General features: G+C 42.7%; 1 protein-coding gene across 1 annotated transcript in view; it reads right to left on the bottom strand.

Moving 5' to 3' along the window:
- Window positions 1-3,901: 3,901 nt before the first annotated feature.
- LOC138516908 (dedicator of cytokinesis protein 2-like) overlaps window positions 3,902-16,263 on the bottom strand; it is a 2,920,848-nt gene continuing 2,908,486 nt past the window's right edge. Inside the window, exon 53 of the mRNA XM_069632364.1 lies at window positions 3,902-5,333. Coding sequence (XP_069488465.1) covers window positions 5,241-5,333 — 93 coding nt within the window. The 3' untranslated portion in view covers window positions 3,902-5,240. The remainder of the gene's footprint in view (window positions 5,334-16,263) is intronic.

Raw genomic sequence — 16,263 nt, 5'->3', positions numbered from 1 at the left:
GATAAACCCTGACTTTGCTATTCTGTAGGTGGGCACTGAGGACTGGTATTGACACTGGGCAAAAGTACTGCCTATTGAGGGGGCTTATACATATTATCACCCAGCATGCTCTCTAGGTGTGCCAATGTCATTTGCTGTTTCACAAGTTAAATGAGCCTACACAACATTTTTATCCAAAGCACTTTACATAGAACATATTTACATAGATTATTATTACCCAATCTAAATTGTACTCACTTTATCGACATCGGAAGGATGAAAGGCTGAGTCAAACTTGCCGGAATTTGATCCTGCGAACTGCAGATCGAACAGCGATCACAGCAACAAGTGCTTAACCTGCTGAGCTATCTTACCGGCCTTTAACAAAAGAAAAGCAGTGATGAAAAAAGGGAGATGGGTAGTCTCTTCACCATTTCCATGGTTGCCATAAAAGGAGTAATGGAGTGGTGGGCCTGCTAGGTAAATAGCGAAAACATTGGCATGGCCGTCAGAGGAGTTAAGGACATAAATTGGCAGTGGGTGTGATTGGGAAGTAGGGATGGCAGTGGGGGGTGAGGTCACTAGCAGCAGGTGCCTAGAGCTCGGGAGACAAGATGGCAGCTTCCTGCTGCTGAAATGGCCTGGAAGGTGTTCCGATACCATGAGATCATGCCTACATCACATGACACCTGATTGGCTGGAACCTCGTCTATATCACCTCCCATCTGCTCTCATTGACAATAAGTATATAACACACTTCACAGGTTGAACCAAGCCATGCGATGATAAAGGTATTGACCCACTTGCTTCTGGCAAGGTAGATGGGCTCACTGGAGGGAATCTGCTTTCTGGAAGGGTTTGTTTGAAGGATCTTCACCTGTAGAGAAGTGGTGTACAACCTAATTATTTTTGCAGGACTCGTGCCCGGTCGGGATCTTGGTGTTACAAGGCGGCGATGAGTCTTGCGTAAGGCAGGGGCGTGTCCAGAGTCTTTTGACTGGGGTGACCCAAGTGGGGCACTGACTTATGCAGGGGTGGCATGAAGTACGAGCGCACGCATAGGAAAATGGGGTGGTACCTGGGGTGGCCAATCAGATTCCTAGGCTAGCACATGCCACCCGAGGCCACTCCCTAGACACGCCTCTGGAGTCAGTTCATCTTCTATCAGACTGGTCTCAGCAAGGAGGTCTCCAGTTGAATGGGAGATTTTATCTCTCACAGTGGTGCTCAGGAACAGCACAGTATACTTCAGCTAAGAAGTAACCGAGATGCAGCAGGTCATTAGTATTAATATTAATACTGTTATTAGAGTATGTATTGAGCACAGACCTACTTCGGGAAGCAATGATGCGCTTTGCAAGTTATAGGGTCAGGACATGTTGAGGGAAGCAGAGATGCAAGGGAGCAGTGATTTAACAGGGATGGGGAGGGGGCAACTTGGCAGTAAGGGATCTACAAGCATCCTGGTCTCAGGGAGCGAGGGGAGTGGAGGGTGGGTGGACCTAGGTATTAGGGAGGTGCCATTCTTTGAAGAGCAGGATCCTGAGGTCATGTAGGGAGATGTCTGCTGTGGTCGCCCCAGGCACACACCTACTGGTGCTAGCATCGGAAAAGAGCTTCTGGTGGGGACTACTTCCATGGGGCAGTTAAGTGGCTCCTCAGAAACTCAGATGAATAATCTACCGCAAACTCCCAAACACAGCTGCACCAGGCTCACTGGGGGCTTCAAGGGGGCTGATGCCTCCAGATTGGGAAGGACTTTGGCAAAGGGCCGCGAAACTTGCTCACTCACTTCAGTTATATAGATGAGGGTCTAGGCCATTTTCAAGAACATCAGACATTCCATTCACAGCTGATAGATGATGAGGGCCCTTCAAAAAAGTCCGAGACCCGATTAATTGCGTGTCAATAAGGGCCCTGGACGTTCAAGGAATCCAGACACCCTATTCACAGCTTAAATATGTGGGTCCTGGTCTTTCAAGAAAGCCAGACACCCTATTCACAACTTACATATGTGGGTCCTGGTCTTTCAAGAAAGCCAGACACCCTATTCACAGTTTATAGAGGAGGATCCTGGACTTTCAAGAAATCCAGACACCCCGTTCACGGCTTAACGATGAGGGCACTGAACTTCTAAGTATGTCAGACACCCCAATCTCATTTTATAGATGATGGCCCTGGAAGAAAGTCGGACACACGATTCACATTTTAAAGATGTGGGCCCAGGACTTTTAAGAAATCCAGACCCCCTATTATAAGCTTAAAGATGTGGGTCCTGGACTTCTAAGAAAGCCAGACACCCCATTCACATATTATATATGAGGTCCCTGGGCTTCTAAAAGAGTCAGACACCCCATTCACACAGTTGAGGGCCCTGGACGTCTAAGAAAGTCAGACACCCCATTCACATCCTATATATGAGGTCCCTGGACTTCTAAGAGAGTCAGACACCCCATTCACAGCTTATAGATGAGGGCCCTGGACATCTAAGAAAGTCAGACACCCCATTCACATCCTATATATGAGGCCCCTGGACTTCTAAGAGAGTCAGACACCCCATTCACAGCGTATAGATGAGGGCCCTGGACTTCTAAGAGAGTCAGACACCCCATTCACAGCTTATAGATGAAGGCCCTAGACTTCTAAGAGAGTCAGACACCCCATTCACAGCTTATAGATGAGGGCCCGGACGTCTACGAAAGTCAGACACCCCATTCACATCCTATAGATGAGGTCCCTGGACTTCTAAGAGAGTCAGACACCCCATTCACAGCGTATAGATGAGGGCCCTGGACTTCAAAGAGAGTCAGACACCCCATTCACAGCTTATAGATGAAGGCCCTGGACTTCTAGTCAGACACCCCATTCACAGCTTATAGATGAGGGCCCTGGACATCTAAGAAAGTCAGACACCCCATTCACAACCTATATATGAGGTCCCTGGACTTCTAAGAGAGTCAGACACCCCATTCACAGCGTATAGATGAGGGCCCTGGACTTCTAAGAGAGTCAGACACCCCATTCACAGCTTATAGATGAAGGCCCTGGACTTCTAAGAGAGTCAGACACCCCATTCACAGCTTATAGATGAGGGCCCTGGACGTCTAAGAAAGTCAGACACCCCATTCACATCCTATAGATGAGGTCCCTGGACTTGTAAGAGAGTCAGACAACCCATTCACAGCTTATAGATGAGGGCCCTGGACTTCTAAGAGAGTCAGACACTCCATTCACATCTTATAGATGAGGGCCCTGGACTTCTAAGAGAGTCAGACACCCCATTCACAGCTTGTAGCTGAGGGCCCTGGACGTCTAAGAAAGTCAGACACCCCATTCACAGCTTATAGATGAGGGCCCTGGACTTCTAAGAAAGCCAGATACTCTATTGACATCTTAAAAGTGTGGTCCCTGGACTTTCAAGAAAGCCAAACATCCCATTCATAGCTTTGAGATGTGGGTCACCTGACCACATGCCACACCCATACATGCCAAGGACACCTCATGTTCCCTGTGCTCTGAGGCACCAACATGAGTGTGTCCTAGACTTTTGTGACGATCTGATTTTTAAGTGGTCGCGACAGGGCCCTGTTCGGTGGGGACCTCTCCAGGCAGGAACTTGTGTCCAGACCTTGAGCACCCTAGGTCTGGGAACGATGTTTCAAGGTTGTCCTTTATGATAGCGATTTGGTGCTCCTGAGTTTCAGTCTTTCATCTGTTATTGTTTCATACCCCATTTAAGGCTGTGTTCCGCAGTCAGCTGTAATTAAGCAGCAACACTGTGCATCCTTTTCAGGGCAGGGGACTGTTATCCTGCTCAAACACAGTTTCTCTTGGACTTTCAGAAACTCCCAGGAATACTATTGCTCGGAGAAGGCTTTGTGCCGCACGCTGGGGAGACAGTCAATAAACAAATGCAAGTGAATTGAGCCAACTTTTAAAAGGATTTATTCAGCTCTCGAGCAGTAGTCAGACATCAGTCCATAGACTTGGATTCTTCCTGGTGTTGGGGTCTCACATTTGCAAACAATCTCTTTTCCAGGGTGGCTTCAGCTTGGCGCTATAGAAGGTGCAACCGAGAAGCGGCCGGGGAGGGAGGGGGGGGGTTCGGGCAATTCAAAGAAGCATGAAGAAGACAATCAAATTTTGGGCATCTAAATGATTGACAGACTAAAAATTCACAGCTGTGGAGGTTAACAGTAATGCAAATCACGTGACAAGGCTGGCCACCGTTGGATCGCTTGAAGCCGTATACATTGCTTTGCTGGAAGACACTTGTGCAGCTCGCTGGATACAGAGGTGACGCTGACGCACGTCATTCCACAGCAGAGGCAAAGCGTAATGTGTTAGTTGCACACATCCCTTGCGGTGGGTTACTAATACTTGCCACCAGTTCCCGCCAAAGAAGCATCTCGGTGCCCTGCTTATAGTTATATCTACGTTATTTGCCAAGCCTTACACTGAGAAACTCGTTCGACTAACAAGCTGCAATTGTGTAAACTACTTGACACACTGGTCACAGTGCTGTTGAGGTGCACATTTCTGAGTGGTGAAAAAAGCCAGACATGGTGATTCAAAAAGAAACAACAGGCACTAAATGTTGTCTTGCTCCTGCAGAGAGACTATTTGATTCACAAAACATTTACCAGAATTCACTCTGATTTAAACCGGAAGCACTTAGGGAAACAGAAGAGTAACCTGGGAGTCATTCTAGATTACTCTTGGTAACCTCTGTGTGAAAAGGCCACAGAGACTAGAACTGTTTAGATTTGGCGTCACAGAGGCCGCAGTGTTGTAACTGTTGTGATGCAAACGTCGCACCTTTGTCAATTTCCTTTACAGAGGTGATATTGGAGTACTTTGACTATGTTTGTAATAGTGTCATTGTTTAGGGTTGGTATCACAGTGGTACACATGAAACTGACTTTACGATATAAGATCACGTGAGCCAGGTTTTACGCAGGAGAAAGTGGCAAATTGACCCAGCTAATGATGGCAAAGGTTTGAGGGTAGAGAGCAGGGGCCTGCAACCCATGGCCCGCCTGAGGCTTTGTACTATGACTCCCAAGATCATTCACCATGGACTTTGCTGGCTAAGACGTATGGGAAATGTAGTCCAAAACACGTGGGATCCCAAAGTTTGCAGACCCCTGTTATATAGGCTATATTGGTATGAAATGAACATCGTGGCAAGTATCCGATGACATGTGGGTGCGTTCTGGTGGCACCGGGGTGTCCGTGGTACAGATGCGACGGCGCAGGTTTTACGGCTGTGAGGAATGCTTCATTTTTGGAGGTGGCGGAGGTGGAAACCTGAGCGGCATCTTGCTGGAGTTTGCCATGGTTGGGGATGGAGCCTAGGAAAGAAAAATAAGCGTTGAGATAGGTTATTATATGTCAAGTGCAAGCTCCAACACACCAATACAGGACATGATTAAAATCCGCTTTATTGCAAGTGATAAGTACTTAACACAAAACAGGCGCATAGTTCACAGTAAAAAGTAGAGCGAATCACTGTTCTGTCAGGTCTCACGCATCTGGGTCTCTTTCCTTGCCATCAGTGAAAACAAGGGACACACAGAAAGCCAGAATAACAGACCTACCTATTCTATGATACAACACCAATAGTTTTTGATCGAGTAACTGTGGCAAAGGTGACACCTGTCAGCACGGCCGGTCCTAGGATTTGCGGGGCCCTGATGGCAAAATATGTGTGGGCCCCCCGTATTTGAATAGCAGAAAACTATGTCACAAAATTAGCATTTAATATCCGTGAGAGGCGTGCACTGGAGCAAGTACCAGAAAGTACTGCTTGGCTGCGTTTCCAGTATCCAGAGGATTAAGCTTTGCTGCCTTTTGTTTGACTGAACTGTTAAAACTGCTACAATCTGGACTATATTGGACTACATTGTCCACAAGGTGATTCATAACTCTAAGCACCGTAGCATCAGATATAAACACTAAAAAGCAAAGTTATTTACCCGTTTTGTTGTTTGTTTTAAGCTCTTCTGCATGGCTTGGAGGGCGGGTCTATAAAATCCAGGAAGCGCGCGCAACGCGCACGCGCACTGGAGCAAGTACCAGGAAGTACCGATTGGCCACTTTGCTGCGTTTGTTGCGTGCTTCCGGTTCCAATCGGTCCTTCCTGGTGCTGACCGTGGTAATTGCCGGGCGTCTTTGGGCTGAGTATTGACTTGCGGCTAGTGATGAAGTGAGGTATCGCTTCCTTGAAGTTGGGTATGCCGCCACTGGCTGACATACAAAAAAGCACAATCGCTGGTGTCTCTTTTACCTCTCCGGAGTGTGCACCCAAGCGAAGTCCCATATCCTCTACACCTTTATCTGCAAGTGTTAAATCTAAGGCTGCCCCTCGAAGTAAAGGGACTAAATACACAGACATCCGCTCCTTTTGCCAGGACTCCAACAACTGCAGTGTGCCCCAAATGGAAAAAGACAATACATCTCACCCGGCTCGGATTGCTCGAACTGAAGTCCCTGCACTTGCTGGTAGACATGCAAATGTAGACTTTATAAATGCATCAGATCCTAATGGAGCATAGAACAGGCCGGCTCATGCTGCTCAAAATGCCAAGGTAAACACAAAAATGAATGTTACAGACTCTTCATCTCTCATTTTTGCAAACGAAAATGTATCACTTACTTACAGTGAATGTTCCGGAAGATCCGGCGATCATTGATTTAGATCTTGATGCCCCTTGTTTCTCGTCGCATACTCTACCTGAAAATCTGTCCAAATCACTAGATTTGTTTTTGAATTCAAGTGTTTCAAAATCGGTCAAGGAACTCTCCTTTCCCGCCCCTACGCCCCCCGTAAATTAAAACCTCATGTGCCACTTCCTATTGAGGCTGATCAAGCCAACCCTATGAATGGCTTAATTGAAATAGTGCTAACATCGATGAACTTCGCTATTCAATCCCGGGCCTGTTTGTTCGAGAGCCTGAATGTTAAAATAGATCTCCAATCAGTCCAATTAGAGAACATTTTAGCCTGACAAAACTAATTTTCCATAGGCACTGAACTGTTTGGAAAATGGGTATGTTCCAAAAAAAATAATGACATCGGAATGTTGCCAAATAACCAGAGAATCAGATTGATTTGAACAATAAAAACAAACTAGGTACCGTCTCTGTACCCTTCATAGCTAACCCACTTATTGATCTGGAATGTGAACATGTTAAATCTTCCATCCAGGTCTTACAAGAGGTTGGAGAAGTCGATCAAGTCCCCCCAAAGAACAAATCAAATTATGCCTTGTTCTCTGGTGGAAGGGACCAGGTCTCTGGAGTGAAGGACAAATCTAAAAAAAAAAAAGCTGATTTGAAAAAAAAAAAGCAGAACTTCAAAAATGTTAAATCTACTTCATCCTCTCAAACGAAACAATTTATTAAAAATCTTTTGCAACCGTGTTCTGCTGCTGTCACAGCCTCTAAAGCAATAGCGAACAAATATATGCTACAGGCTTCCTTAAAGAGGCCACAAACTCCACTCAACAAAAATGGAATTGTATAAGTGTTGCCACGTTTGCTCCCGCAACAAGCTTAATTCCTCAAATGGCTAAAACATCAGCAGACACTCAAACAACTTTACCAATTCAGAGCTGCCCTCTAGTTATTGAAAATGAAACACTAGCCTCACGTCGCAGTGAAATAAGACAAGCGGTGGACACTTACATGTCAGCCCATCCTGCTCAAAATGGTCTCATATTTTGCCCAAATGATAAAGATCTGCAGAATATGAATATAACCCCAAATGGTCAAGGGTTCAAAGGAATCAAAATACCCAAGGAACTGTACCAACTTTACAACAGGCAACTTGGCAAAATTCTGTTCAAGCTTCAGGTAAAGATGTGCTAGTGTTGGAATCTAAAGCTCCTATATGTCAGTCATTAACAGGCCTCAAACTCACACACTTGATAAAGTCAACAATAGCGCCAACTTTTTGACTTGGGCTTTGTAATTTTAGCATGACCATGTCAACTAGATAGTGGCGTGTCTGGGCTGCCAACCCAAGCGACCCCCATGGTGAATGAGGTCTCCCGAAATCAAGTTCCACCTAACGGAGCCTGTAGTTGTGCTTCGAGATCAACACAACATTAGCTAATCTCTGTAAGCCGTGCCGCCATGTCTTTAGTCAGCTGGAACTCTAGAGGATTCAAGCATTTAATTAACAACAATGTATCCAAATTAGTATTATATGACATTATTGTATTACAAGAGACATGGCTTATGACTCTACCATCATGGAACTATGACATTTACTGGGTTCCTGCAGAGAAGGCAAATCATGGTAGACCGACATCTGGGCTCCTGATTGCCATTAAACAGAGTTCATATATACAATCAGAAATGTGGTACTCTCCTAATCCATTTGTTCAAATTGTTAAATTGTGTTGGAATCACACCTCTTACGCTTTAATTAATGTATATTGGAACCCTGATGGGCTGAGTGACGACAGGTTTCTGGAATCCATGAATGAAGGTAGATCTTGTGGCTCAAGAAACCAAGGTCTGCCACTTGAATATAGCAGGAGATTGTAATCTACATTGCTTAGATTCGAGGAGATTCATTGAATGAATGCGATTGCAAAAATGGTCCAGATTTACGAAATCTAGAAATCTGCTCATGCTTAACAGATCCCTCTCATCAGACATCTCACCTAAACCAACTTGGCAAGAGGTTCCAATACCGGAATCATTGATTACATCTATGTAGATGTGGCCCTTTCCACACAAATATTGTCCTTCCAAGTTTTATATTCTGAACTGAGTGACCACAACATGTTTAATATGTCCTGGGTTTCTAAATGCTTGCCGTCGACAGATATGTGTGCATTTCAAAAGGGGGACATATGTGTAAATACTGCATGAAACAGATTATCTTGGACTCAACCCACATTGAAGGCTTTTAGAAAGCATTATGTCTCACAAGCTTTCCAAGTACAAAGAAATGAACAAAAGCCCAGTGTGGTGTATCCTGAGCTAATGCAGTTATTTCAACCTAATTCAGTGAAAACAAGGAAAAACCAAATGCCACATTTGCATGTTTATAATCATTGAATCAAAACAATGAAAACATATGTTCGACACGAAAAACGTGAAACATTAAAACTATCCATCGAATGCAGGGCCAGGGCCCTCACTCAAATTAAACCAAAATATAAGAACTTGTTAAAGGGTTTGAAACCCAAAAAGTATGAAGAGGACGGAAGTAGCATGCTTAGGAAACTGTCCGACAAAAATGCTTCTCAAATTTGGAGTATTATAAATCAAGTAACCACCGGTCATCAGGTAGTGATACAATCCAACTGTGTGAAAGGGCAGGACTGGATTGACTATTATGGAAAGATATTTAGTCTCCCTGAGTCTGTCGTAGCTCTTGAACCCCATATAGAGCAGACTGCCTTCTCTCTACAGTATAATCGTGATGATATATTATATTACATTCACATCGCTAGTCATGCCAAAGCTCCGGATGGTCTGTCTAATTCTACAATGAAACAGTTTCCTGAAATCTGGGCTGACATTTTGATGATCATGTTTGACAACATAATAATCTCTCAAAAAATTCCAACTTCATGGAAACGCTCGATCACTATCCCTATATACAAAAAAGGAGATTGAGCGAATCCAGCCAGTTATCAACCTATATCATTATTAGATGTTCCAGGGAACATGTTTGGTCGCATCATTCTGAAAGAGATAAATGTCTGGTTGGCAAATGTTTTTAAGAGAGATCTGTTTCAATGCAGTTTCGTTAGTGGCTTGGGAACAGATACCAATATGATTGCCCTGAACATGTGCCATCTGGAATCAACCTCTATATTTGGCCTTTATTGATGTCCGGATGGCATTTGACTCGGTGGACAGAAATTTATTATATACAAAATTGAAAGCATATGGTTGCCCTCCATCCACTTTGGAAAGGCTTCTATCGTCGTCATTTAACACCTTTCGAGGTCTCAAACAGGGGTGTATAATGGCCTCGATACTATTCAACCTGTTTATTTTGAACATGGGGGCCTCCTTTCTTAACATTGTGTCAGATGCTCTGTAATTAGGGAATCAGTGTATAGCTTGGATGCTATACGCTGATGACCTGATATTAATATTTCAAACTCCTAAGGACCTACAAAATCTGCTAGCTGCACTGACTACATATGTGCAACTAAACAATCTCACAGTGAACTTAGACAAATCACAGGTTCTAGTCTGTAAAAATTAGAGGAAAATGAAATCCTGTAACCATCATGGACCCTCCAAAATGTAGTATTAAAAACTGTTTCTGAATATAAATATCTTGGCTTGACTGTATACAACAGAATGTCCAATACATTATATTTGTCAAATCTTGAAACATAACGGACTGCCTTGATCTTGCAGGCGAAGATCTTAATTTATAAATATGTCAAGTTTACATATAAACATGTATTGCTCTTTTACGAACAGAAAGTCGTTCCTGTTATGCTGTATGGAGTGGAAACCATGCTAAATACTCAAACAAAGATGTGGAACACTCTAGAGGTCCGGTTCTGGAAAACGAGTTTAAGACTCCCAAATTGTACACCGATGCTGAGTCTTCGGTTTGAACTAGGCTTAGTGTCATTAGCAGCACATATATTATGGTGGATGTGTAGTTTAGTTCGTAAATCTCTACTTGGTCTAGAAACCAAATACCTTTTGAGTGTGATCGCCCATCAGCTTATAACATCCTCTAATTTCTTCCCATTGAAATGGCGCAATTGTGTAGTAGAAGCTATGGCTGAAGCTGATATCACAGTAATTCTTTTGATTGAAAATCCAACACGTGCCAAGGTGAAGTTGTACCAATGGGATTGGATAAAGAACAGAGCAAATTGTATGAATTATAAGGACTTTGATACCCTTAGATTTGGCTACAAAAGGTTGCACCAAATGTCAGACTATCTAATAAAATGTCCATCTCCAGTCATAAGGAATAAATATTTACCCTTTAGATTAAACCTGTGACCAACAAGGGAAGTTTTAGCACGATGACAGGTTATATCACCGACCTTGAGTTTTTGTTGTCATTGTAACATCAGTACTGAAAAGAAGACATTACAACATATACTGGTATCATGTCCAAAATTATATGTTCAACGAATGCGGTACTTTGAAAATTTGTTCTGCTTGTTCAATGAAACTGATGATGAAAAAGAAATGTGGCATTTGTTGTTCTCGAGCAAGAGATTCGCAGTAATGACAGCTATAGTTCAATTTTTAGAAATAGTAATACCAACTGAAATCATGAAATGTTAATTCTGTTTATTAATTTAGTATTACTCTGTTAGATTAATACGCAAAAATGAAATTGGACAAGTAAACAAATATCGCCCAATCAGGGTTTTCTGTTTTTCCTTTTTTAACAGTAGTGTTTAATTGAATTTTAATGTTTGGTAATTTCTTAAATGTACATTTTCTCCATCTCTTTTCTTTTACTATGTTTTAATCTGTCTGTGAAACATACCTATTTTGTATTTGAAAAGTTGATTTTGTCAGCTAATCCAAATAAATAAATAAATAATAATTAAAAAAAAAAAAATATATATATATATATATATATATTCCAACGAAAAAAGAGGAAAGAATGAACCGCACTCTCCGCGGTCAATCAAGAGACCAAAGTCAAATAACAAACAAAAATAGCACAGCTCGCAAAAAGGATAAAGGTCTAAGATATTTTTAATTTAACAAAAATGACCAAAATGGACACAAAAATACAAAGAAAACACACATTACGGCTGGGAGCAGGGACAAAAATATATATATATCCGTGAGAATCAAATAAACTGACGATTAATATATGAATTTTAACTTTTAATATAACTTATCGAAGCAATCGAAACAAAAAGGATTTACTGGGAAAGTATTAAAGCAGTCAGAGTGAGCAATTCCGCACGCCTTCAAATGATATCAATAGGACTCTAGTCCAAAAAAAAGTGGGTTGGGGCTCATTAACATATTTTCTATTTATTTTATTGGACATTTGTAAGGTGCTTTTGCATCTAGAAAATGGTGTTTCATAGTGCCCACAGATCAAAAGGGAAGGGAACAAGGGACACACTGCAAGACAATGAAGCATGCAAAAATACAGGCAACACAGCGGTCCTACTAGGCCTTGTGAACATTGGATCATGCAAGTGCAGATAGTGAGAGAATGGACAGGGACAGGTGCTAGAGGATCCATGGAGGTGAAGTGCCAGGGAGGTAGTTGCAAGGCAACAGGTAAGTGCAGGAGTCAGTTGCGAAGGCAACAGGTAAGTGCCAGGCCATGACCTAGGATGATGTAAATACTGAACGTTATTAAAAATGAAATCTGCAAATTGAGCAGAGTGTTTTGTGTTTTGCTACCGGACTTGGAAATCGACCAGAGAACTACCTCTGGGAGTCTCTTCTTGCTGCCCATTGCTTACAGGAGGGAGTGGCTTACTTGCTGCTCTGCTGTTGATGCTACCACTCTTAAGCCTCACTCCACGCGGAGCGCACAGACTGAGCAGAGTGTTTTGTGTTTTGACATTTAGAGCCGTGGCCGTGCAGTTCAACAGCAGCGACAGCTTGGTAGTGCCATACATTGGGCCTCATTACAAGTTTGGAGGTAGCCTGCCTGTAATACAGGCAGGCTACCTCCAAACCTGTGAAAAAACGCCGAACCCCATCCCCATTCGGCCCCACAGGGCTGAATGGGATGGGGAGCTCAGATGCACCGGCCGGTGCATCCACGAGTTGTGCTCGCGGGTGCCGCACTGCCCGCCAGGTCCGACTTTGAATAGAAGCACGTTGAATACATATTCTATATTAAGTCATGTGGTTATGCATCCAAATCATTGATTACAAAACACATTAAATTCATGTTCTATATTAAGCTCTGTGGTCACGCATCTGTATTTTACAGATGAATCTGGCATCTCTTTGTCCTAGGCATGACTCAAGATCGCTTCCCGTCAAATCGCACAATACTGTTTTAAGTCCCACAAATCGGATGTCCTTTTTGTTTTTGAGTTGATGTTTCTCCTGCCAGTGCGTGGCCAGGAGATATCTTGCATCCTGTGAACTTAGCATATTGAGATGTTCTCTGATCCATGCCCTGAGTTCTCTTATCATGCTTCCTATGTACATGATTACGAACACAACATATTTGGTTCTGCAAGTGATAAATTGCCATATCTTGTGGCAAATGTTCCCATTGAAAGCTAGTTGTTTCATGTTGTGTGCAAAAGGACATGTGCAGCATGTTCCACACTTGTGAAATCCCACCATTTGCAGTGCCTGGAGACAATTCTTTGAGGGATCTGAAATTGGTGTCATTAAAGATGGGCTCAAGAACGGTCTCACGGAGGCCGTCTCTGTGAAAGAAAATTGAGGTTTTCCAGAGACCCATTTCTTAAAGTCTGTGTCAATTTCTAGTAAGTGCCAGTGTCTGTTTTTTATTTTATGAATCTTATTGCTGTCCTGCCTATATTGAGTTACACATCGTAGCATGGTGTCCTGTTGCTGTTTGTGTTATTCTTTTGGGGCTAGTAATGAATCCCTGGTTATACCATTTGTCACATTTTTAGCTTGCTCAACAGTCTTGGCAGGATAACCTTTAGCGTGAATCTTTCTTTGAGAAGTTGACATTCTGCTTGGTATGAACTTTTGTTGTTGCAGTTCCTCTTGGCAAACATAGACTTTGCTTTAGGGATATTCTGTATAACTGTCCTTCTGTGACAGCTTGTTTCAAAGAGAACAGAGTTCACCTCAGTGGGTTTTGTGAATGTTCTGGTTTGCAGTCCATCTGGGCATTCGTATGTCCAAGAAGCCTATGGTATCGTAGCTATGGCTACGCGTCAACTGGATAACAAAAGAGTTGCTGTTCAGATAGTTTTCAAATTTTACAAGGTGTTCCATGGTACTGGCCAAATAATGAGAACACTGTCTAAATATCGGTACCATTTGATAATGTTAGGATTAAAATCAGGATTGCCCAATGCATATACCTGTTCGAAGTGGTTCATAAATAGGTTGGCTACTGGTGGTGCGTACATGGCCCCCATGGAAATCCCTCTTATTTAACAATAATAATTACCAACAAAAAGGAAAAATTATTAGTTAGTGAGAGCTCCAACAATTCCTTGGCCATCTCTAGATGTGAGAAAAAGGATGCTGATACTGTGGCATAGGAGAAATGTATTGATTCCAGTGCCAGAGTGTGGCGGATGGAAGCATGCAATGCTCTGACGTCCAATGTTACCATTAGGTACTCTGTTTTCCATTCTATGTTTTGTAAGATTTGTGTGCATGTTGTCCCTAAGGTATGTTGGGATTTTAGTCATCTCAGTTTCTATCACGTTGCTGATGTATTTCGCGATGGGTTCAGTGACCCACCCGATGCCGTTAAGTATGGGTCTGCCTTCAGCGATATTGTAAAACAGCTTGTGCATTTTCGGCAAGAAATAAATGGTGGACATTCAGGGGTGGTCTAGCACCAGAAATCGCTGTTCATCATCGGGAATGGCTGTGGCATTTATTAGTCAGTTCTTTGGCTTGTGTGAATATGGTTGCTGTTGGATTGGATGCTTGGGTTTCATAGCAGCCAGGTGTCTCCAAATGATTGGTGGCCATTTTGATATAGTTAATATGTCAAGAATGACAATGTTCCCACATTTGTCAGCTTGCCTGATTACTTTGTTCTGGTTGTCTTTCAATACGTCTAGAGCCTATAATTCAACTAGGCTTAAATTCATGGGTAGGCTGTTCCTTAATTTTCTTGTCTGGTCTTCGAACCTATGTAGATCCAGGGTTACTGCCTTATGGAATATATCTATAGCATTATTCCCTTGTAGGTTGGGAGTACATTTAGATTTTCTTTTTAATTTGAGTATGGTTATACTCTGTTCGTCTAAATCTAAGTATTGGATTAGTTCCCGCTTGGAAATTGAGTCAGTATCCTCCGTATCATCCAATGCGGGAAATAGATGTGTGTGTGCGAAAATTTTCTATGCTCACGTCGCTGATAGGTGGTCTTTCAATTCGTGCTGATCCCTAAGTGATCTTTTTCACAAATCATTTTCTGGGCTTGAGTTTGCGAATATACTTAGTATACTTGAACAGATCTATATGTGCATCTGTAAGGTTGGCAGTGCTGGTGGGGGCAAAGGATAGACCCTTATTGAGAATTTGATTCATCAACGGAAGTTAGTATGTGTTTGGACAGGTTGAGTACTAAACTTAGTGTCTCTGTTCCCTCTGTTGCTTTTGGAATTAGGACCTTGTGGCCCGATGTTTTCTTTTGGGTTCTGAGTTTATTTTTGTGAATACCTGCTCTCTTTCCTCTGGTCTCCCTCTGTGTATTATGGTATCTTCCTCTAGGGGTTATTGGGAGCATCCATGTTTTGTACTGTAGTTGCAACTCCATTTTTTGTAGAGCTTTATCTGGTCTAAAAAAGAAGAAAGAAGATGACGGGTCGGGGTGGGTGCCTTGGGAGGTATTGGGTGTGCTGTCCAAAGAGTTACTTTTCTTGATTTCATCGTATTTGGGTTGAGATGTAAAAACCCTATCTTCTCTCTAGACCCTTTCATCTCTAGAGAATCTTCTGGACTTTCTTATTTTGACCTCATCCTGGTGTCTTTTTAGGATTGTGTACATTGTGCTGAAGTTTTTCTCTTTGGTGGTGGCCGGAGTATTTAGTGTTTCAATTTCAGGTTTGAGGTTGTCCATGGATGTTACTATTCTCCTGTGTTCACAGTCGGCGTCTCCTATAAGGAGTTCCACTATTACGTTTGAGCCAGAAATCAGATTTCCTTCCAATTTTTGTGCAAGGTCCACATGCTGTGGATTTTTTAAATCTGGGAAGATGATGATCCTAAATTCTCTAGTGATTTTATCCTGTTCAAGGTAGTTTTGGAGAGTGATTCTCTCCCAGAATGTATTTCCATGGTGCCTAGTCTCTCTAATCGGACAAACGTTTGACAAAGGCCTCTGGTGCATTAAGTCTTGGTCTAAAGGCGTGGTTAGTTCATCCTCAGTGAATAAGGATTAAATGACATAATTTCTTGACAATAAGTATTCTGCCATGGCCGTTACCAATAATGATCGTGAGCTGTAGTTGTCTGATTCTAAACTATACTGAGAAGTAGGAGTAGGGCACTAGAATTTGTCGATCACTGCGCTTATCAGTAGAACTAAAGGTGGGACCCTGCTGCCAGTGACGGGGTTCAAAGGAGATGTCGCCCTTCCATCTCAAAATGGATTAGCGATGAGGTTAACCT

The sequence above is a fragment of the Ambystoma mexicanum genome, chromosome 6q, assembly GCF_040938575.1.
Source record: "Ambystoma mexicanum isolate Mex_15411 chromosome 6q, UKY_AmexF1_1, whole genome shotgun sequence".
NCBI classification, from domain to species: Eukaryota; Metazoa; Chordata; class Amphibia; order Caudata; family Ambystomatidae; genus Ambystoma; species Ambystoma mexicanum.
The sequence above is the reverse complement of the archived record's forward strand: the minus strand, read 5'-3'. Positions and strand labels throughout refer to the sequence as shown.